The 24,273-nt window shown below is 37.9% G+C and overlaps 1 protein-coding gene across 8 annotated transcripts in view; it reads left to right on the plus strand.

Moving 5' to 3' along the window:
• The window catches only part of EXOC1 (exocyst complex component 1), a 68,281-nt gene extending 47,389 nt beyond the window's left edge, over nucleotides 1-20,892 (plus strand). For all 8 annotated transcript variants that reach the window (XM_081795514.1, XM_081795517.1, XM_081795518.1 and 5 more), the window contains 4 exons: nucleotides 12,833-13,016; nucleotides 14,823-15,022; nucleotides 17,386-17,580; nucleotides 19,413-20,892. In XM_081795514.1, coding sequence (XP_081651640.1) covers nucleotides 12,833-13,016; nucleotides 14,823-15,022; nucleotides 17,386-17,580; nucleotides 19,413-19,565 — 732 coding nt within the window. In that variant the 3' untranslated portion in view covers nucleotides 19,566-20,892. The remainder of the gene's footprint in view (nucleotides 1-12,832; nucleotides 13,017-14,822; nucleotides 15,023-17,385; nucleotides 17,581-19,412) is intronic.
• Nucleotides 20,893-24,273: the final 3,381 nt, after the last annotated feature.

Consider the following 24,273-nt stretch of genomic DNA (forward strand, 5'->3'; position numbering starts at 1 on the left):
AAACTTAAATGTCACCTCAATAGACTTTGTTAATCCTCTTTCCTTACCACATGATTTCACTCAGGATTTTAAATACTTTGAAATGTGACCACTTAAGGCTTATCCTCTTCCCTCTTCCACCTTCCCCAGAGGTGATGATAAACTTGGAGGTTCTGACCACAAGCTGAGAGCCAGAGGGAGAAGGAAGAGCTGCTGAAGACTAAGATAATGAGTCCTGTGTGACATAGCAGGAACACTAAGTCATGAGGACACTATGCATTTCCAGATTATGAAGGCTTTGTTGCTTTTATTAGTAAAATGTAACTTTATCTACCATCTGTCAGTCCAACAGAATATAATTGTTAAAAGCCTAGGATGTAGTGTCAGGTAAATGTAGATGTGGGTTCAAATGAAGTGCTTAGCACACTGCCTTGCACAGCAATAAGGCCTTACTAACTGATGGCTCATAATGGCGGTGGTGGTGCTCACGCTGCTGCCAGTGGTAGTAATTAATAATAGTTTATTAAAGAATGTTCATGTTATTCTCAAAACAGAGCAGTGGAGAAACAAAGCAAAATTAACTTAGACAAAGGTGCAAACTCAAATATTTTCTCATAAAATTGCATATATTTCTAAAGGATCTATCTTTTGTCACTATAGGGAAGGATAGTTCCTTCTGCCGCCTCTCATCTCTGTGTCTTATTTTAACTCCTGTCTTCTCAGTGTCTGGTGGATTGTGTGTACTCCATAAGTGTTCTATGTTTTGGTATTTGGGACAAGATTAGGACCTAAGGCAGACCTTGAATGGGTCTGTTTGTATTGAGCCAAAAGCACGAATGTCAGATGGCTGTAGAAAATGGGATAGCGCCTGTGTTTGGCTCTTTCATTTGGTGGCCAAGATCAAAGTATCTGGTGTTCTTCAAAGAACAGGACTAAGAAAGCTAGCCTAGCCTGAACTAGAGCTAAAATAGGAAGTAAGTGACATATCAAGTACTACCAAGCTCGGCTCTGCGGTCCTATACATTCTTACCTGTGCTTAATTTGCTTTCCAGGATTCCTCACTTTAGTAATGCAGATTTGCGCCCTTAAACCTTTGAGAGTGATGTGATTTGGTTAAGTTGCCAAGAACAAAGCACAGATAAGCCTCACATGCTATGTGCCTCACATCAAAGTTATAGTCTTAATCACCGAGTAACCTGTGTCGAGTAATAAGCTGCAAGTAATGTGTACAATGAGCTTGAGAGAAATTTTATTTTTATAAGATATAGTTCATTGATGGCTCTTTTTTTTATTTTACTTTTTTATTTTTTAAAATTTACATTCAAATTAGTTACCATATAGTGAAACAATGATTTCAGGAGTGGTTTCCTTAATGTCCCTTACCCATTTAGCCCGTCCCCCCTCCCACAACCCCTCCAATAACCCTCAATTTGTTCTTCATATTTATGAGTCTCTTCTGTTTTGTCCCCCCTCCCTGTTGTTATATTGTTTTTGTTTCCCTTCCTTATGTTCATCTGTTTTGTCTCTTAATGTCCTCATATGAGTGAAATCATATGATTTTTCTCTTTCTCTGACTAATTTCACTTAGCATAATACCCTCCAGTTCCATCCACGTAGTTGCAAATGACAAGATTTCATTCTTTTTGATTGCCGAGTAATACTCCATTGTATATATATACCACTTCTTCTTTATCCATTCATCCATCGATGGACATTTGGGCTCTTTCCATACTTTGGCTATTGTCAATAGTGCTGCTATAAACATGGGGGTGCATGTGTCCCTTCGAAACAGCACACCTGTAACCCGTGGATAAATGCCTAGTAGTGCAATTGCTGGGTCGTTAGGGGAGCTCTATTTTTAGTTTTTTGAGGAACCTCCATACTGTTTGCCACAGTGGCTGCACCAGCTTGCATTGCCACCAACAATGCAAAAGAGATCCTCTTTCTCTGCGTCCTCGCCAACATGTGTTGTTGCCTGAGTTGTTAATGTTTGCCACTCTGACAGGTGTGAGGTGGTATCTCATTGTGGTTTTGTTTTGTATTTCCCTGATGATGAGTGATATGGAGCATTTTTTCATGTGTCAGTTGGCCATCTGGATGTCTTCCTTGGAGAAGTGTTTATTCCTGTCTTTTGCCCATTTCTTCACTGGATTATTTGTTTTTTGGGTGTTGAGTTTGATAAGTTCTTTATAGATTTTGGATACTAACCCTTTATCTGATATGTCATTTGCAAATATCTTCTCCCATTCTGCCGGTTGCCTTTTAGTTTTGCTGATTGTTTCCTTCGCTGTGCAGAAGCTTTTTATTTTGATGAGGTCCCAGTAGTTCATTTTTGCATTGATGGCTCTTTTCTTAAATGAATGCATTGTTTCTATTCTACCAGTTACAAAGTCAGAAAAGACAAATGTCATTTAGAATATTTCCTTTTTTTTTTTTTTAATGTTTATTTATTTTTGAGAGAGAGTGTGAGTAGGGAAGGGGCAGAGAGAGAGGGAGACACAGAATCCAAAGCAAGCTCCAGGTTCTGAGCTGTCATCACAGACCCGCTGTGGGGCTCGAACTCATGGACCGTGAGACCATGGCCTGAGCTGAAGTCAGACACTCAACCAACTGAGCCACCCAAGGTGCCCCTAGAATATTTCCTTTTAATATTTAAGTATATTCATGCTATAATTACATCCTGTGCATTTTAATACCCCACTGGGCGCACCGGGGTTGCTCAGTTGGTTAAGCTCCAACTTCGGCTCAGGTCGTGATCTCACGGTTTATGATTTCGAGCCCCGCATCAGGCTCTGTGCTGACAGCTCAGAACCTGGAACCTGCTTCTGATTCTGTGTCTCCCTCTCTCTCTGACCCTCCCTCACTCACGCGTGCTCTCTCTCTCTCTCTCTCTCTCTCCAGAAAATGGAAAAAACATCTAAAAAAATTTAAGTGCCACACTAAACAAAAATCTTCATGCAGTTTAATAACAACCATAGGCCAGCATTCTAAATTAGTGCTCACTGTGTACCAGATGCTGATCTAAGCACGTGGCACACATTATCTCATCTAATCCTCACAACCTCCTCCCCCCTACATAAGGTAGATGCTCTGAGACGTTATGTTACTTTCTCCAGGTCAAAGTAATAGAATTGGTATTCGTACCCAGACAGTCTGGTTCCAGTGCCTGCAGTCTTACACTACCCTCTCTACTGCATTCAGTTTTACTCTTCACAGTTATCAATACTGATAAATAAATATTGGAATACAAGAATACCTCAGAAATATTTCAGCTTCAGCTGAGCCAGGCTACCACAATAGAGCTAGTATTACAGTAAAGCCAGTATTGCAACAAAGTGAATTCACATGAATTTTTTGGTTTCCCAGTACATATAAAACTTATTTTTACACTATAATGTAGTCTATTTAATGTTCAATGTCTAAAAAACAATATATATAATATAAAACTATTTTATTGCTAAAAAATGCTGACCATCATCTGAACTTTCAGTGAGTTGTCATCTTTTCTCTGATGGAAGGTCTTGACTCCAGGTTTATGGCTGCTAAGTGATCAGGGTGATGATTACTGAAGGCTGGGATGGCTGTGGCAGTTTCTTAAAATAAGACAACAATGAAGTTTGCCCCATAAATCAACTCTTCTTTTCACAAACAATTTCTCTATAGCATGGGATGCTGTTTGATAACATTCTATCCACAGAACTTCTTTCAAAATTGGAGTCAGTCCTCTCAAACCCTGCCGCTGCTTTATCAACTAAGTTTATGTAAATTTTTTTTTTTTTTTTTTTTTATTTTTTAATATATGAAATTTACTGTCAAATTGGTTTCCATACAACACCCAGTGCTCATCCCAAAAGGTGCCCTCCTCAATACCCATCACCCACCCTGCCCTCCCTCCCACCCCCCATCAACCCTCAGTTTGTTCTCAGTTTTTAACAGTCTCTTATGCTTTGGCTCTCTCCCACTCTAACCTCTTTTTTTTTTTTTTTTTCCTTCCCCTCCCCCATGGGTTTCTGTTATGTTTCTCAGGATCCACATAAGAGTGAAACCATATGGTATCTGTCTTTCTCTGTATGGCTTATTTCACTTAGCATCACACTCTCCAGTTCCATCCATGTTGCTACAAAAAGCCATATTTCATTTTTTCTCATTGCCACGTAGTATTCCATTGTGTATATAAACCACAATTTCTTTATCCATTCATCAGTTGATGGACATTTAGGCTCTTTCCATAATTTGGCTATTGTTGAGAGTGCCGCTATAAACATTGGGGTACAGGTGCCCCTATGCATCAGTACTCCTGTATCCCTTGGATAAATTCCTAGCAGTGCTATTGCTGGGTCATAGGGTAGGTCTATTTTTAATTTTCTGAGGAACCTCCACACTGCTTTCCAGAGCGGCTGCACCAATTTGCATTCCCACCAACAGTGCAAGAGGGTTCCTGTTTCTCCACATCCTCTCCAGCATCTATAGTCTCTTGATTTCTTCATTTTGGCCACTCTGACTGGCGTGAGGTGGTATCTGAGTGTGGTTTTGATTTGTATTTCCCTGATAAGGAGCGACGTTGAACATCTTTTCATGTGCCTGTTGGCCATCCGGATGTCTTCTTTAGAGAAGTGTCTATTCATGTTTTCTGCCCATTTCTTCACTGGGTTATTTGTTTTTCGGGTGTGGAGTTTGATGAGCTCTTTATAGATTTTGGATACTAGCCCTTTGTCCGATGTGTCATTTGCAAATATCTTTTCCCATTCCGTTGGTTGCCTTTTAGTTTTGTTGGTTGTTTCCTTTGCTGTGCAGAAGCTTTTTATCTTCATAAGGTCCCAGTAATTCACTTTTGCTTTTAATTCCCTTGCCTTTGGGGATGTGCCGAGTAAGAGATTGCTACGGCTGAGGTCAGAGAGGTCTTTTCCTGCTTTCTCCTCTAAGGTTTTGATGGTTTCCTGTCTCACATTCAGGTCCTTTATCCATTTTGAGTTTATTTTTGTGAATGGTGTGAGAAAGTGGTCTAGTTTCAACCTTCTGCATGTTGCTGTCCAGTTCTCCCAGCACCATTTGTTAAAGAGACTGTCTTTTTTCCATTGGATGTTCTTTCCTGCTTTGTCAAAGATGAGTTGGCCATACGTTTGTGGGTCTAGTTCTGGGGTTTCTATTCTATTCCATTGGTCTATGTGTCTGTTTTTATGCCAATACCATGCTGTCTTGATGATGACAGCTTTGTAGTAGAGGCTAAAGTCTGGGATTGTGATGCCTCCTGCTTTGGTCTTCTTCTTCAAAATTACTTTGGCTATTCGGGGCCTTTTGTGGTTCCATATGAATTTTAGGATTGCTTGTTCTAGTTTCGAGAAGAATGCTGGTGCAATTTTGATTGGGATTGCATTGAATGTGTAGATAGCTTTGGGTAGTATTGACATTTTGACAATATTTATTCTTCCAATCCATGAGCAGGGAATGTCTTTCCATTTCTTTATATCTTCTTCAATTACCTGCATAAGCTTTCTATAGTTTTCAGCATACAGATCTTTTACATCTTTGGTTAGATTTATTCCTAGGTATTTTATGCTTCTTGGTGCAATTGTGAATGGGATCAGTTTCTTCATTTGTCTTTCTGTTGCTTCATTGTTAGTGTATAAGAATGCAACTGATTTCTGCACATTGATTTTGTATCCTGCAACTTTGCTGAATTCATGTATCAGTTCTAGCAGACTTTTGGTGGAGTCTATCGGATTTTCCATGTATAATATCATGTCATCTGCAAAAAGCGAAAGCTTGACTTCATCTTTGCCAATTTTGATGCCTTTGATTTCCTTTTGTTGTCTGATTGCTGATGCTAGAACTTCCAGCACTATATTAAACAACAGCGGTGACAGTGGGCATCCCTGTCGTGTTCCTGATCTCAGGGAAAAAGCTCTCAGTTTTTCCTCATTGAGGATGATGTTAGCTGTGGGCTTTTCATAAATGGCCTTTATGATCTTTAAGTATGTTCCTTCTATCCCGACTTTCTCAAGGGTTTTTATTAAGAAAGGTGCTGGATTTTGTCAAAGGCCTTTTCTGCATCGATTGACAGGATCATATGGTTCTTCTCTTTTTTTTTGTTAATGTGATGTATCACGTTGATCGATTTGCGAATGTTGAACCAGCCCTGCATCCCAGGAATGAATCCCACTTGATCATGGTGAATAATTCTTTTTATATGCTGTTGAATTCGATTTGCTAGTATCTTATTAAGAATTTTTGCATCCATATTCATCAGGGATATTGGCCTGTAGTTCTCTTTTTTTACTGGGTCTCTGTCTGGTTTAGGAATCAAAGTAATACTGGCTTCATAGAATGAGTCTGGAAGTTTTCCTTCCCTTTCTATTTCTTGGAATAGCTTGAGAAGGATAGGTATTATCTCTGCTTTAAATGTCTGGTAGAACTCCCCTGGGAAGCCATCTGGTCCTGGACTCTTATTTGTTGGGAGATTTTTGATAACCGATTCAATTTCTTCGCTGGTTATGGGTCTGTTCAAGCTTTCTATTTCCTCCTGATTGAGTTTTGGAAGAGTGTGGGTGTTTAGAAATTTGTCCATTTCTTCCAGGTTGTCCAATTTGCTGGCATATAATTTTTCATAGTATTCCCTGATAATTGTTTGTATCTCTGAGGGATTGGTTGTAATCATTCCATTTTCATTCATGATTTTATCTATTTGGGTCCTCTCCCTTTTCTTTTTGAGAAGCCTGGCTAGAGGTTTGTCAATTTTGTTTATTTTTTCAAAAAACCAACTCTTGGTTTCCTTGATCTGCTCTACAGTTTTTTTAGATTCTATATTGTTTATTTCTGCTCTGATCTTTATTATTTCTCTTCTTCTGCTGGGTTTAGGCTGCCTTTGCTGTTCTGCTTCTATTTTCTTTAGGTGTGCTGTTAGGTTTTGTATTTGGGATTTTTCTTGTTTCTTGAGATAGGCCTGGATTGCAATGTATTTTCCTCTCAGGACTGCCTTCGCTGCATCCCAAAGCGTTTGGATTGTTGTATTTTCATTTTCGTTTGTTTCCATATATATTTTAATTTCTTCTCTAATTGCCTGGTTGACCCACTCATTCGTTAGTAGGGTGTTCTTTAACCTCCATGCTTTTGGAGGTTTTCCAGACTTTTTCCTGTGGTTGATTTCAAGCTTCATAGCATTGTGGTCTGAAAGTATGCATGGTATAATTTCAATTCTTGTAAACTTATGAAGGGCTGTTTTGTGACCCAGTATATGATCTATCTTGGAGAATGTTCCATGTGCACTCGAGAAGAAAGTATATTCTGTTGCTTTGGGATGCAGAGTTCTAAATATATCTGTCAAGTCCATCTGATCCAATGTATCATTCAGGGCCCTTGTTTCTTTATTGACCGTGTGTCTAGATGATCTATCCATTTCTGTAAGTGGGGTGTTAAAGTCCCCTGCAATGACCACATTCTTATCAATAAGGTTGCTTATGTTTATGAGTAATTGTTTTATATATCTGGGGGCTCGGGTATTTGGCGCATAGACATTTATAATAGTTAGCTCTTCCTGGTGGATAGACCCTGTGATTATTATATAATGCCCTTCTTCATCTCTTGTTACAGCCTTTAATTTAAAGTCTAGTTTGTCTGATATAAGTATGGCTACTCCAGCTTTCTTTTGGCTTCCAGGAGCATGATAAATAGTTCTCCATCCCCTCACTCTCAATCTAAAGGTGTCCTCAGATCTAAAATGAGTCTCTTGTAGACAGCAAATAGATGGGTCTTGTTTTTTTATCCATTCTGATACCCTATGTCTTTTAGTTGGCGCATTTAATCCATTTACATTCAGTGTTATTATAGAAAGATATGGGTTTAGAGTCATTGTGATGTCTGTATGTTTTATGCTTGTAGTGATGTCTCTGGTACTTTGTCTCACAGGATCCCCCTTAGGATCTCTTGTAGGGCTGGTTTCGTGGTGACAAATTCCTTCAGTTTTTGTTTGTTTGGGAAGACCTTTATCTCTCCTTCTATTCTAAATGACAGACTTGCTGGATAAAGGATTCTCGGCTGCATATTTTTTCTGTTTAGCACACTGTAGATATCGTGCCAAGCCTTTCTGGCCTGCCAAGTTTCAAAGGAGAGATCAGTCACGAGTCTTATAGGTCTCCCTTTATATGTGAGGGCACGTTTATCCCTTGCTGCTTTCAGAATTTTCTCTTTATCCTTGTATTTTGCCAGTTTCACTATGATATGTTGTGCAGAAGATCGATTCAAGTTACGTCTGAAGGGAGTTCTCTGTGCCTCTTGGATTTCAATGCCTTTTTCCTTCCCCAGTTCAGGGAAGTTCTCAGCTATAATTTGTTCAAGTACCCCTTCAGCACCTTTCCCTCTCTCTTCCTCCTCTGGGATACCAATTATGCGTATATTATTTTTTTTTAGTGTATCACTTAGTTCTCTAATTTTCCCCTCATACTCCTGGATTTTTTTATCTCTCTTTCTTTCAGCTTCCTCTTTCTCCATAACTTTATCTTCTAGTTCACCTATTCTCTCCTCTGCCTCTTCAAGCCGAGCCATCGTGGTTTCCATTTTGTTTTGCATTTCGTTTAAAGCGTTTTTCAACTCCTCGTGACTGTTCCTTAGTCCCTCGATCTTTATGGCAAGAGATTCTCTGCTGTCCTGTATACTGTTTTCAAGCCCAGCGATTAATTTTATGACTATTATTCTAAATTCACTTTCTGTTATATTATTTAAATCCTTTTTGATCAGTTCATTAGCTGTTGTTATTTCCTGGAGATTCTTCTGAGGGGAATTCTTCCGTTTGGTCATTTTGGAGAGTCCCTGGCGTGGTGAGGACCTGCAGTGCACTTCCCCTGTGCTGTGGTGTATAACTGGAGTTAGTGGGCGGGGCCGCAGTCCGACCCGATGTCTGCCCCCAGCCCACTGCTGGGGCCACAGTCAGACTGGTGTGTGCCTTCTCTTCCCCTCTCCTAGGGGCGGGATTCACTGTGGGGTGGCGTGTCCCGTCTGGGCTACTTGCACACTGCCAGGCTTGTGTTGCTGGGGATCTGGCGTATTAGCTGGGGTGGGTAGGCAAGGTGCACGGGGGCTGGAGGGGCAGGCTTAGCTCGCTTCTCCTTAGGTGATCCACTTCAGGAGGGGCCCTGTGGCAGCGGGAGGGAGTCAGATCCGCTGCCGGAGGTTTGGCTCCGCAGAAGCACAGAGTTGGGTGTTTGCGCGGAGCGAGCAAGTTCCCTGGCAGGAACTGGTTCCCTTTGGGATTTTGGCTGGGGGATGGGCGGGGGAGATGGCGTTGGCGCCTTTGTTCCCCGCCAAGCTGAGCTCTGCCGTCCGGGGGCTCAGCAGCTCTCCCTCCCTTTGTCCTCCAGCCTTCCCGCTTTCCGAGCAGAGCTGTTAACTTATGACCTCCCAGACGCTAAGTCGCGCTTGCTGTCGGAACACAGTCTGTCCGGCCCCTCCGCTTTTGCCAGCCAGACTCGGGGGCTCCGCTTGGTCGGCGAGCCGCCCCTCCGCCCCGGCTCCCTCCCGCCAGTCCGTGGAGCGCGCACCGCCTCGCCGCCCTTCCTACCCTCTTCCGTGGGCCTCTAGTCTGCGCTTGACTCCTGAGACTCCCTTCTGCTAATCCTCTGGCGGTTTTCTGGGTTCTTTAGGCAGGTGTAGGTGGAATCTAAGTGATCGGCCGGACACGCTGTGAGCCCCGCGTCCTCCTACGCCGCCATCTTCCGGAACCAAGCAAGTTTATGTAAATTCTAAACTTAGTTCTAAATCTGTTGTTGTCAACAGTCTTCACAGCATCTTTAACAGAAGTATGTTCTATCCCAAGAAACCACTTTCTTAACTCATCCATAAAAAGCAACTCCTCATCTATTAAAGTTTTATCATGAGATTGTAGCAATTCAGTTACATCATCAGGCTCCACTTCTAGTTCTCTTGTAATTTCCACCATATCTGCAGTTACTTCCTCCACTGAAGTCTTGAACCCTTCACAGTCATCCATGAGGGTAAAAGCATCTTCTTTCAAACTCCTGTTCATGTTGATGCTTTTGACCTCTTCCCATGAAACACAAATGTTCTTATTGGCATCTAGAATGGTGAATCCTCTTCAGAAGGTTTTTAATTTATTTTGCCCAGATTCATCAGATACAAAATCAAAAATATTTTTCTTTTTTTTTTTTATTAATTTTTTTTTAACGTTTATTTATTTTTGAGACAGAGAGAGACCGAGTATGAACGGGGGAGGGTCAGAGAGAGGGAGACACAGAATCTGAAACGGGCTCCAGGCTCCGAGCTGTCAGCACAGAGCCCAACGCGGGGCTCGAACTCACGGACCGCAAGATCATGACCTGAGCTGAAGTCGGCTGCTTAACCGACTGAGCCACCCAGGCGCCCCCAAAATATCTTTCTTAAATAATAAAACTTGAAAGTTGAAATGATTCCTTGATCCATGGGCTGCAGAATGGATGTTGTGTCAGCAAACACGTAAACACCATTAATCTCATTGTGCATCTCCATCAGAGCTCTTGGGTAACCAGGTGCGTTGTCATTGAGCAGTCATATTTTGAAAGGAATCTGTTTTCTGAATAGTAGGTCTCAACAGTGAGCTTAAAATAGTCCATAAATCATGTTGTAAACAGATGAGCTATCATCCAGGCTTTCTTATTCTATTTATAGAGCAGAAGCAGAATAAATTTGCATAATTCTCGAGGGCCCTACGATTTGGGGAATGGTAAATGGGCATTGGCTTCAACTTAAAGTCACCAGCATTAGCCCCTAACAAGTGAGCCTGTCCCAAGGCTTTGAAGCCAGGCATTGATGTCTCTGTACCTATGAAAGTCCTAAATGACATCTTCTCCCAAAACAAGACTGTTGTGTCTACACTGAAAATCTGTTGCTCAGTGTAGCCACTTTGATTAATGATCTTAGCAAGACCTTCTGGGTAACTTGCAGCTTCTACAGCAGCACTTGCTGCCTCACCTTGCACTTTATGTTATGGAGACGGCTTCTTTCCTTAAACCTCATGAACCAACCTCTGCTAGCTTCAGACTTTTCTTCTGCATCTTCCTCACTTCTCTCAACCTTCATAGAATTGAGAAGAGTTAGGTCCTTACTCTGGATTAGGCTTTGGTTTAAGAGGATGTTGTGGCTAGCTTGATCTTCTTTCCTGACCACTCAGATTTTTTCTGTATCAGCAATAAGGCTAATTTGCTTTCTTACCATTTGTGTGTGCACTGGAGTAACACTATTCATTTCCTTCAAAAACTTTTTCTTTGCATTCACAACTTGACTATTTGACGCAAAAGGCCTACCTTTCAGCGTGTCCTCTTTTGATATGCCTTCCTCACTAGGCTTAACCATTTTTAGTTGTTGATTTAAAGTGAGAAGCGTGTGGATTATTCCTTTCCCTTGAACACTTAGAGGCCATTATAGGGCTATTAAATGGCCTCATGTCAATATTGTGTCTCAGAAAATAAAATTGTGTCTCGGCCTGAGGAGAGGGAGATGGAGGAATGGCTGGTTGGTAGAGTAGTCAGAATACACACATTTATTGATTAACTCTGCCAGCTTATACGGACATGATTTGTGGCAAGCCAAACAAAAGATCATGCATCACAGAAGATCCTTACAAATATAATAATAATGATCAAAAAAGCTTGAAATATTGCCAGTTACCAAAATGTGACACAGAGACGTGAAGTTAGCAAATGCTGTTGGAAAAAAGTGAAGCGCAATAAAATGGGTATGCCATAGTAATAAAGATAATATCAAATGGGTGACAGTGCTCCACAGGACTTTCTAATACTAATATCTGTAGCCTGGAAGTAATTACTTTTCTAAGCCACATGTCATTTGATTTTCAAGTTATACCCCCAAAATCATTTATGAAATTTTAGGTAGAAGTAAAAATGATCTTATAGTATTTAGCAGTGTAATTCTTACTGTGAATATATCTAGATCCTCTGAGAAGTACACAGAACCGTAATTGAATTTGTGGATCTTTTTGACCCAAATGTCTAGGTTTTGTCTATATGAGATATCCCTTTTTTACTTTGTCAACATCGCACACAAGCACTTTGCTGAAATAATTTTAGAATAAGTAACTGATGGATACATGGAAAACTATATAGTATGTAAATCCGTAGTATAAATGCCTGTTCTCCCTCTCTGTTCTCACACCCAGAAATTAAAGAACTGCTCTATCCAAACACAAAATTTAGGCTAATGAGAATTGGAAATGACTATGGTTCTCAAACCGGAAATAACCTAGAGGAATCCTGTGTGTGCTCTGTTATCTAGTCTGCCCCAAGATAAACAATTACCTTATACTTACCTTTCATGAATAACAGAATTGTTTATTGCTTGTTTTTCTTTGAACAAATAAATACTTGAGGTTCACAAGGTTTGATTTATCTTGTTTTAAGTAATTTGGATTTTTTTCCCTTGATGTTATTTTCTTAAAATATATGTACTTTTTTAAAATTTGAAGTTTTTATTTAAGTTCTAGTTAGGATACATTTACAGTAAAATTGGTTTCAGGAGTAGAATTCAGTGATTCATCACTTACATATAACACCCAGTGCTCATCACAAGTGTCCTCCTTAATACCCATCACCCATTTAGCCCATCCCCTGACCCACATACCTCCATCAACCCTCCATTTGTTCTCTATAGTTAAGAGTCTCTTATGGTTTTAATTTATGAAAATAGTTTTTCTTGGTTATCCCTATCGTGTTAATCTGTAATTAGTAAACATCCAAAATGTTCTAGGTACTAAATTATGTCCTGCCACTATGATGTATACATTTGCTTATGACTATATGTTGTTTCTAAGCTGCCTGGCTCTTTCTCTCCCTTGCTTTCTGCCTAACATTAGAGTAATCAAATAAGGCAAATGGAAGAAGTAAAGATCTCAAAAAAGAGTAAAGTAGGAATTCTTCCATTTGTTGCTGAATTTGAAGAATTTGCTGGACTCGCAGAATCAATCTTTAAAAATGCTGAGCGTCGTGGAGATCTAGATAAAGCATATACCAAACTTATCAGAGGAGTATTTGTTAATGGTAAGCTTTTGTTATGTTCTAAAGAATTTTTTGGTTGGTTGTTTTCACAATTATGGTAATTCAAGTTGGAGGATAGCTACGTTCATTTTCCATATTCTATAGTCTTTTTTAACTTTCTGAAAGTAATTATTTCTTGAACCTGAAAAATAAAACCCATTCATATTCATCAGGAACCACTTCTATTTTAGGGTTCATATGGGCTTATCACTATGCAAAATTGAAATTCCTTTTTTAATCCCCAAAAATGACCTTTTAAAAAAATTTAAAAATTAAAAATGAGATTTTACATTTGCATCTTAGCAAATGTCTGTGTAACCTTAAGCAAATCAATATACTTCTTTAGGCCTCAGTTTTCATTTCTGTCCCATAAGGTAGATTAATGCTAAAATACTATATAATTCACTGTCTTCCTGTAGTATCAGATCCCACAATTAAGTTACAGAAACAGTAGGATGTGCCATTTAGTTTCAGATAAATGATCTGATTGCATGTAGTCAGGAATTTTAAAAGCTGAAAAAATTGACAGAAAGAGGAATCATCTTACCAATTACATACAACATTTTCGGTGGGATCAGGTCAAGGGAAAGATGGATAAATTACACGATTGGATGTTTGTATGGTTGAGATTTCTTTTGAAATTCAGAGTAGCTTTTCTTTGTCTGATTGTAAAGTAATACATGCTCATTACACACCCCCAAAAATAAAAAAACAAATTTTAAAAATCAAGAAGAAAATAATTTGTAATCTCATCAGGCAGAGATAACATTTAATTTTTATCCTTCCAAACTGTTTAATATTTCTCCTTCATATATATGTGTATGTTGAGTGTGTGTGTGTGTGTGTGTGTGTGTTCTTTAATATAACCTGCTACTCCATAATTCTAGTGCCTTTCCTTGTCAATTTATGTTATTACTATAATCATTTTCATGACCACATAGTATTCCATGTGTTATTATTTATCAAATCTCCTATTAATAAGCATTTAGTTTGTTTCTAATTTTTTGCATATATTTTTGTATTCTTGTCCAGTCATTTCCTTGGAGTAAATTACTGGAAATGGAATTACCAGGTCAAAAAGTTTGCATATATCTCAAGGCCTTTGCCAAATTGCCATACAGAAAGGTTAAACCAGTTTAGTGTTCTGAATGGTTGGTGAGAGTTTTCATCACATCTCATTAATGCTGGATATTAGTAGATATTATCAGTCTTTTTATTCTTTGTCGACCTAATAGGCTATAAATTGATTTTGTTTATGGTTGTTTTTTTTTTTTTTTACCATGCAAGAGCTTTGAAATTTCATGTCCGATTTATTTATCTTTCCCTTTATGACTTCTAAGTTTTTGGACCATTCTTAAAAAGGTCATGCTATCACAAAAGTTTTTTGTTTTTTTTTTTAATTAGCTTTATTTTCCCTGGTACTTGTGATTGTATTTGTTTATTTATTTGCTTTCTACATTTTTAAGTACTTGAGCAATTTAGAATTTCTTTGGCTGAAAATTGCAAATAGGAATCCAGATTTAGTGTATTTGAAATATTTGTATATATGCAAATGTGTATATATACACATTTATATACACAGATACACACACACACACACACACACACACACACATATGACTGTTTTAGAGTGATTTTTTAATTAGATTTAAGTGGATATGAAAACCCTTTAGTATATTTTATTAAGTCCAGAAATGTGCTTACTTCTTAAACTTACAAATGAAAAAAAATCATGTAAATATTTTTATAGCTAAATATGGTCCTATTCATATCAAAATGTTATTATATTTTTTCTTTTTTTGATTTTAGTGGAGAAAGTAGCAAATGAAAGCCAGAAGACCCCCAGGGATGTAGTTATGATGGAAAACTTCCACCATATTTTTGCAACACTGTCTCGTTTGAAAATCTCATGTCTAGAAGCTGAAAAAAAAGAAGCCAAACAAAAATACACAGATCACCTTCAGTCTTATGTCATTTACTCTTTAGGACAACCTCTTGAAAAGCTAAATGTAAGTATATTTTCATTCAGTGAATTTTCCTGATTTTGAACCTGTATATCATATATTTAGATATGAATAACACAAACATTCATACTAATTTGCTCATGTATTGATGCAAAAGGATAAGGAAGGAGGGACTCAGTTATCAAAGGTTCCAGTGTGCTAAGACACTATTAGGTGCTCTATACCTTATTTTAATTCTTGCGAAAAATGATCTGGGCTAAGGTAGCATCAACCCATTTTACAAATGAAGAAACTGAAAGTAAATAAACTTGCTTGAAGTCATAATAACTGGCAAGTAGCAAAGCTGGGGGAATGAACCCTAGATTAGGCTTTTCCATTGTACCAGGTTCTCTTTTTTCCTCATAAATGGCTCATCTCTAACCCTAGTTCAAATGAAGATTTTGAAAACTTTATCAAGATAAAAAGAAAACCAAAAATTGCTTTTTTCATTGCCTTTTTCTTTCCCTTCCTTTTCTGAAGTGAGTCATTCTCCAGAGCATATTTGATTATTACAATTAAGAATGGATGGTTTTAGAGAACTTTACAATAGTGGAAGCTTCAGTGGACCCCTCTAGATAACTTTGTCCACAATGTGATTAGTGCTCTTTCATAAGTTTTTAACTTGAAATTAGAGCCAAAATATATATATGTTGTCAACAACAAATGCTTAAAAGACATTTAATCAAATCCACAACCAATTCCTTCTAAAACTTAAGAACAGACAGATATTATTTCTCTAGGGTAAAAGGTCTTTCTCAGACCTAAAGTCTACTTGGTACTTAACTGCAACATTAGAACCATTCCCTTTGAAATAAAATTTAAAGCAGAATCATTGCTAGATCCTTTAATATTTAACATTGTTACGGAAGCTCTAGCCAATGCAATAAGACCAGAAACATAAATAAAAGATATGGAAAGGAAAGTTAAGGTTATAATTACCTATATATAATAGGTTGAAATTACTGATCTATGATAAAGTAGCAGGATTTGAAATAAGTGTATAAAAAAATAATTTATTTCTGGTATGTTATAACAACCAATTAAAAGGTTATGTAGAAACAGGGGCGCCTGGGTGGCTCAGTCAGTTCAGTGTGTGACTCTTGATTTTGGCTCAGGTCATGATATCACAGTTTATGAGATCAAGCCCTACATAGGGCTCTGCACTGCCAGCACAGGGGCTACCTGAGATTTTCTCTCCGCCCACCCCTGGTGCTTCCCTGCTTGGATGTGCACATGCACACACACAATCTCTCTCTCTCTCCTTGTCTCAAAATAAACAGATGAACTTAAAAAAAAAAAAAAGTTGATGTAGAAACAAAATTTTTAAAAGCACCAGGAATAAATTTATCAAAAAAATTATTAGCAAAAGCATAATAATTTAATGAAAAACAAATAGTACTTACCAAGAAAATTTTAGAGAAAAGTAATGAGAGGAGATTTGGCTTGTCAGCATTAAATCATATTGTACAGTACTCACATAAAGGTGTATCAATAAAACTGCATATTTAAAAAACAAATATATTTCAAAGACGACCTGAAATGAATATTTGTAACAATACAATAGTCAGTATATTTAATATAAAATGCCTTTTTAAAATCAATAAGGAAAGCACTAAGATCCCAATGTATAAATGGGCAAGGGTTCTGAATATACTATAAAATATGAAAGCAGGTTAATTTCATTTATAGCCAAAGAGTCGTGAAATAAAACAACAAATAAACCTTTTCACTCATCAAAATGTAATTTCTTTAAATTGTGGTAATTCTGATGATTATGTGGTAAGTAGCAGTTTCATGTCCTATTGATAGAAATATAAATTGATTGAACTTGGAAGCAAATTATGTATTTGAAGAATCTTCAGAATACTTAAAATGATGCTCCTCAACTAAGGAATCATAGACCTTGAAAATTGTACTGGAAAGTAATCAGTATTGTGGGTAAATACTTTTGTATGAAAAATATTTATGACCACTGTGTGTACAATAAATTTCTTTTAATCGGAGTAGATTTTGCCAACTCTGAAAAAGTGAAAAACGTTAAATATCCAATACAGGAGCAATGAATAAATTGTAGTTCAGCCATTAGATAGAACATTATGCAGCTGTTAAAATTTATAGTTTGGAGAAAACAAAATATTAAATGGGAAATACAACATATAATATAACCTAATTTATATATTTACAAGAAAAGACTAGAAGGAAATCTAAAATGTTAACAGTGGTTATCTCTGAGTAGTGTGATACATTTTTAATATATTTTCTGAGTTTAATACAGTGAATAAATACTATTTTATAATGAGGGGTTTTTTTTTAATTTAAATGGTAATAAAAGCAGTGCTTAGCCATTATTTCTTTTCATTTCCTTGAAGCATTTCTTTGAAGGTGTTGAAGCTCGTGTGGCACAGGGTATAAGAGAGGAGGAAGTAAGCTATCAACTTGCATTTAACAAACAAGAACTTCGTAAAGTCATTAAAGAGTATCCTGGAAAGGAAGTGAAAAAAGGTCTAGATAACCTCTACAAAAAGGTTGATAAACATTTATGCGAAGAGGAGAACTTACTTCAGGTATGCTTAGTTCCTTTAACCATCCTAGATTGCACATCTTTACATATATTGCTTTTCTCCAGGAGTCATCTAGAAAGGCTACAGATTTTCTATTTTAGTGCAGGAGGAAAGTTCCATAAATTATAGGCCAGATTAATGAGTTGTGAGGAAGAAAGGAACAACATTGATAATATAAGTTTATATGGCTATTCCTGTTTATCTTATATTTCTGCTTTATTGTTTTGAGACATTAGTTGTTTTGCTTAGGGCTGTGGGTTTTTTTGAGGTTTTTGTTTGTTTGTTTTTTAGATTTGAGGAAGGTAACTAAATGGAAGAGAGCATAGTACAGCGGAGTGATGCTGAGCTTGGGGGCCAGAGTTAGAAATGCAGCTCCAGATTAAGTTGTATGACTTTAGGCAAGTTGCTTAACCTCTCTGAGCCTCAATTTTCTTGAAAAGTGGAAATAATACCTCCCTCATATAGTGGACACTACTATTATTGTCATTGCCATTTTACAGATGAGAAAATCAAAAGCTTAGGGAGGTGGAGTAACATGACCAAGATCTCATAGCTAACGGATGGTAGAGCCAGATTTAAACCCCAAATTGAGCCATTTTTCTTAAACCATACTGAAAGACCCAGACATGAGTGAGAATAATTCAGATTTCAACATCATCAAAGGCTTCATGAGGGTTATTGCATTTGTGTCAGCCTCTGAAATTCAGGTAGGTACAGATAAAGCAAAAAGAGTGACATTCCAGGTGGAAGAAATACCATGAGCTAAAAGATGTAAAGCCAAAAGTGTAATACTCTTTAGCAAATAGACTTAAGGTGACAGGAATTTAGTATTTATGATGTTTAGGGTTTATGAGGAAAAATCCTGGAAGAATACTATCTGTTGGATAGTGATGATGGTCATAGCACCCACCCTCACCAGCTAGTCATGAGATGTAAATAGGATGATACATATATAAAGCCTTTGTACTGTGCTGATACACAGTAAGCATCAATAAATGTAACCTGTTATGGATGCCTGGGTGGCTCAGTCGTTGAAGAATCCAACTCTTGATATTGGCTCAGGTTGTAATTTTGTGGTTATGAGATTGAGCCCTACCTTGGGCTCTGTGCTGAGCACGGATTCTGCTTGAGATTCTCTCACTCCATCTCTCTGTCCCTCCCCTGCTCACTCTCTCTTTCAGAAAAAAAATAAACATTGAAAAAATAAATAAATAAATGTAACCTGTTAGTATTAGCTAATATGTCAATGTAAAATCAGATTCTGCCTTGATAGGTGTCTACATAGTTATTCCCACTGCTAAATCATAAATCCTTGGATTGCAGATAATCCATCTTGGTGTCCTTCATAGCATCAAGCAATGTTTTGTATCATCAATTTTAGCTAAAGAACTTTTTAAACTTTCATCCGAAATGAAATTTAAGCATTAACTGTTGCATTCCATTTAATTACTAGTCTTAGTTCCATATATAATTGTGTAAATACACATCTGTATTGGATATTGTAGTAGATATAATAATGGCTAAAATGTAATGAGTGCTTGCTATGTCAAACATGTTCTAAGCATTTTATATACATGCACTCATTTAATCCTCACAAGAAACTTATGAGGAAGGTATCATTGTTACTACCCTGGCTTACAGATGAGGAGCTTGAGGCACAGGGTAGTGATTCAACATAATCAGGGTCACATATGTTCTAAGTCTAAGGAGCCAGGGTGCATGTTCTTAACCATTACACTGCTAAATTCTTAGAATATGTCTTGACATTATTTCTACTTAACCTGATTATATATTTCCATTCATAATTTAGTAACTTATTTTCATTTTTATAATAGGTGGTGTGGCACTCTATGCAAGATGAATTTATACGCCAGTATAAGCACTTTGAAGGTTTGATAGCTCGCTGTTATCCTGGATCTGGCGTTACGATGGAATTCACCATTCAGGACATTCTAGATTATTGTTCCAGCATTGCACAGTCCCACTAAAACAGAAGAGATAGATGAAAGAAGTGTCTACTATTTTATATGTGTGTGTGTGTGTGTGTGTGTGTGTGTGTGTGTGTGTGTGTGTATGGAAAGAAAAGATTTAGGTGCTAGGTTGCCCCTGCTGCTTTAAGTCAACAGACTGGATAGGAGGAGTGGGTGTATGCAACTTCCCTTACCTGTGTAACTAATAACATGAGACTTCCCCTGTTACAGGTGGTCGCTTGGCCATATGTGCTAACAGGGGCATGTGAAAGGAAAAACAGCAAATTGAGTGTCCCAGAAAGTGAAAGATAAATGAAAAAAACACTGGGTACACCAGACACTATTCAAAATTATCAAGTAACTGTCTTGAGAACCCAGACTTGAACTTTATGTATTATTAAATGTCAGGTAAATGGGTAATACCATACTACAAATATTCAAGAACAAAAGTACCAATTTATGTAGCAGTTTTATTTACCCAGTAGGTTGTGTACTAACTTAAAGCATTTCTCTCATCATAATATGCCTTTAGCATTCTTCTGTAACTGAACAGAAAGTTTTCTTTTATTGCCTAGTTTCTTGTATTTGAGAATAGTTATCCTGTGTGTAATGCATTGAAAGTTCTTCAGTTTTCACCAATTCACTATTGCTTTCAAATCATGTAACTACTAAAATATTGTACAGAATTTTTCCCTCTGTCTAATGTGTATATGGACAGGGATCTTGTGATGATCAGTTGTAGACTTAGATTTTGAGGATTATGTGACTCTGTGTAGCAATGAATCTGAAATAAAGACATTTTCAAAAAAATTTTTTTCAGAAAAGTTAAAATTTGGTAATATCATTCTTAGATCTGTTATTTGCTATTTTTTATATAAAAGCAAATTCTTATAAAATCAGTAAACAAAAATTACATGTTCATTTACCATAAAACACTTAAGAGTATAATAAGAAAAATAAAACCATTTATAATAGCATCAAAAATATTTAGTATTTAGGACTAAATCTAACAAACCATTGTACTATTAACTGAAATGTATCTTCTCAGAATTCCTATGTGGAACCCCTAACCAGCATCCCCTCCCCCCCGCCAGAATCTGATTAGAAATAAGGCTTTAAGGAGAGAGATCAAGGTTAAATGGGGTCATAAGTATAGCGCCCTGATCCAGTAGAAATCGTACCCTTGTAAGAAGCCACCAGGGCTCTTTGCCATGTGAGGACACAGCAGGAAGGCAGCCATCTGCAGGCCGGAAAGAGAGCTCACAAGAACCCAACCATGCCAGCACCCTGATCTTGGACTTCCAGCCTCCAAAACTGAGAAAATAAAGTTCTGTTAGTTAACCCACTCAGTCTATGGTATTTTATTATAGCAGCACAAGATGTATAAGACCTTTATGAAGAAAATTATAAAACTATTGAAAGATGTTAAAGAAGGCCTACATAAGTGGAGGAATATTTCATGTGTCCGTGTAAGAACACATAACATAATAGAAATGGCAGTTATCCTCAAATGTAAGGATTCAGTACAGATTTCCAATATTCTAGCCCTGTGCCTAACAAGCTTGAAAGTCGCCTCTCCAGTCTAACAAGTGGAAAGCTGAACAAACTGAAAAATCAACTCTTCTTAGATCTGTAAGAGAAGTGAGGTCACAAGGAAAACCACTACTACAATTAGAGACATCCAACAGTAGAACTTATTGGAGCAGAAACCCACAAGCTGAAACCCACAGGAACCAGTGCCCAGGTAGGGAAAACTGAACTGTAATTAACAATTTGCTTGAGACTGAGTGTGGGTTAAGTCTGAGAAATAAAAATTCCAGGCATCCAGTCCTTGGGAGTCCCTCAGATATTTGTGAGTTTTACATCCCATAGTTCTGCTAGGTTCTCACAGTGAATAACAGAGAAAAATCCCCTTGTGCTTCTGGCAGGGAGGACCTGGGAGAAGGAAATATCCAACTCCAGCTGGCTTAGCCTTGTACATGGAGGAAGGGAAATACCCATCTTCAGTCCACTCTAGTCATCCTTTCCCACATAAAGGGGGAAGGAGGACTGAAAAGCGCAGGTAAAGTTCATAGTCTGGTTGTACGGGCTCACTGAAAGACTGAGACCTATTCATAGGACTATAGAACAGTACCCCCCTCCCCACCGCCAACACCTCACCACCACATTACTAATGGCCTGTTTACAGCAGTTCCTTTTACCCAGTACATCACATCTGGCTGTCAAGGAAACAATTACAAGACACATTCAAGGCAAAACAACAACAACAACAACAGTTTGAAGACATAGAGCAAACATCAGAGCAAGATTCAGATACGACACGGTTGTTGGAATTATCAGACCAGCAATTTGAAACAACTATAATTAAGATGCTAAGTGCTCTAATGGGTAAGATAGAGAGCATGCCAGAATAGATGGGCAACATATGCAGCGATGGAAATTCCAAAAAAAAACAAAGGAAATCCTAATGATCAAAACACTGTAACAGAAATGAAGAATGCCCTTGATGAGCGTATTCGTGGACTGGACACAGCTAAGGAATCTCTGAGCTTGAGGATGTCTCAGTAGAAACTTCCAAAGCCAAACATAAAGAGAATAGAGACTAGAAGGGGGAAAAAACAACAAAAACCTAGAATATCCAAAGACTGGAACAATTACAAAAGGTATAATGCGCATGTAATGGGAATACCAGAAGAAGAGAGAAAGGTGTCTCAGACTTCAAGTCTGGAGTTCTCTCTTGTCCAGCAAGAGAACGGACGCAGAATTAAATGCGAGAGAGACTAATATCCAGGAGGAGACAAAAGTAAGGGTCATTGCTCCGTTTTTATTAGGACCAGAAGGCTTACAAATGTGATGGACATGCAGAAAGAGACAGTGAAACAGTGAACATTAAATCGTATGTGAGAGAAAGAGAGTTTTGAAGATATCCAGTGTTAGGAGTTTGGGTCAAAAGAAAACAAAATCCCTGCACTGAGCAGATGACTGTTTACAGCAGGCACGAGGGGCCTCACATATTTATCTTAACTTGCCTAGGGGATAAGACATATGGAACATGCTACCTCAGGGTCAACAAGGCACCTTTCTTTTGCTAATTAGCTCCACTCTGGGCAATTTCACCCTGCTCCCAGGGGTCTATAGCCCTGTTTACCTATTTACCTATTCTAGACATCCAACCTATGGAAGTAGCTTTCTACTTTTGTACTATGCTGGGGGCACTTTGGCCCTGTTTACCTAATCTTGGATGCTTTCATCCTAAACCTTGTTAACCCATTGGTGCAAGCTCAGGGATTTCCTAAACTTATTCCCCACAGAAAGGAAGAGAAGAAATATTTGAAACAATAATGATTGAGAAGTTCCCTGAGTTAGTGTCCAACACCAAACTTGTCCACTGATCCAGGAAGCTGTTCCAGAAAACAAGAGCAGGATGAATGCCCAAAAAGCTACACCTACACATATCATTATCAAGCCATAGAAAATCAAAGATTAAAAAAAAAAAAAATACTGAAAGAAGAAGAGGAAAACAAAGACCTCACTTCTTGGAGAACAAGGATAAGAATTACGTTTGACTTCTCAGAAACCAAGTGAGCAAGAAGAGAGTGGAGTGAAATATTCGAAGTATTGAGAGAAAAAACCCACCAACCTAGAATTCTATATCCTGGGAAATTATCCTTCAAGGATAGTGAAGGAGAGAGAAAGACTTTCTCAAATGAGCAAAAATTGAGGGAATTTGTTGCTAGTACACTTGCCTTGCAACAAATATTAAAAGAACTTCTTTAGAAGGAAAATGATAAAGGTCAGAAACTCAGGTCTACATAAACAGAGAGCACCAGAGGAGGAATAAGTGAATGTAAAATAAAAACTTTTATTTTTCTTGTTCTTAATTGATCTAAGAGTTTGTTCCAAATAATAATAGCAACAACGTATTCAATTGTGTGTGTGTGTGTGTGTGTGTGTGTGTGTATGTGTGTGTGTGCTTATGTATGTTTATGTATAAGTGAAATGAGTGATAGCAATGATACAAAGAATGAGAGGAATTAGGATTATTTTATTTTTATAAAGTACTCTTCCTATCCCTGAAGTGGTATAGGGTGATTTGAAAGATTTGGATTAGTTGTAAATATATATTGCGAACTCGAGGGCAACCACCTGGAAAAGTTTAAAAAGAAGTGTAATTAATATCCTAAGAAAGGAGAGAAAATGGAATCATCTAAAATGCTCAGTTAAAACCACAAAAGACAAAAAAAAAAAAAAAAGACAAAAGTAGGAACAATGAACAAGTGCAACAATTAGAAAATAGTAACAAATATTGTAGCTACTTATTCAACTATATTAAAAATTATTTTAAATGTCAATGGTTTAAATGCACTAATTGAAAGAGAGATTGCCAGAGTGGACCAAAAAATAAGACCCAACAGGGGCGCCTGGGTGGCTCAGTCAGTTGAGCGTCCAACTTCTGCTCAGGTCATGATTTCATGGTCCGTGAGTTCGAGCCCCACGTCAGGCTCTGTGCTGACAGCTTGAAGCCTGGAGCCTGCTTTGGATTCTGTGTTTCCCTCTCTCTCTGCCCCTCCCCCACTCATGCTCTCTTTCTCTCTCTCTCAAAAATAAATAAACATTAAAAAATTTATGGGCGCCTGGGTGGCTCAGTGGGTTAAGCGTCCGACTTCGGCTCAGGTCATGATCTCGCGGTCTGTGAGTTCGAGCCCCGCGTCGGGCTCTGTACTGC

This window comes from Panthera onca, chromosome B1, assembly GCF_046562875.1.
Source record: "Panthera onca isolate mPanOnc1 chromosome B1, mPanOnc1 haplotype 2, whole genome shotgun sequence".
In the NCBI taxonomy this organism is placed as follows: Eukaryota; Metazoa; Chordata; class Mammalia; order Carnivora; family Felidae; genus Panthera; species Panthera onca.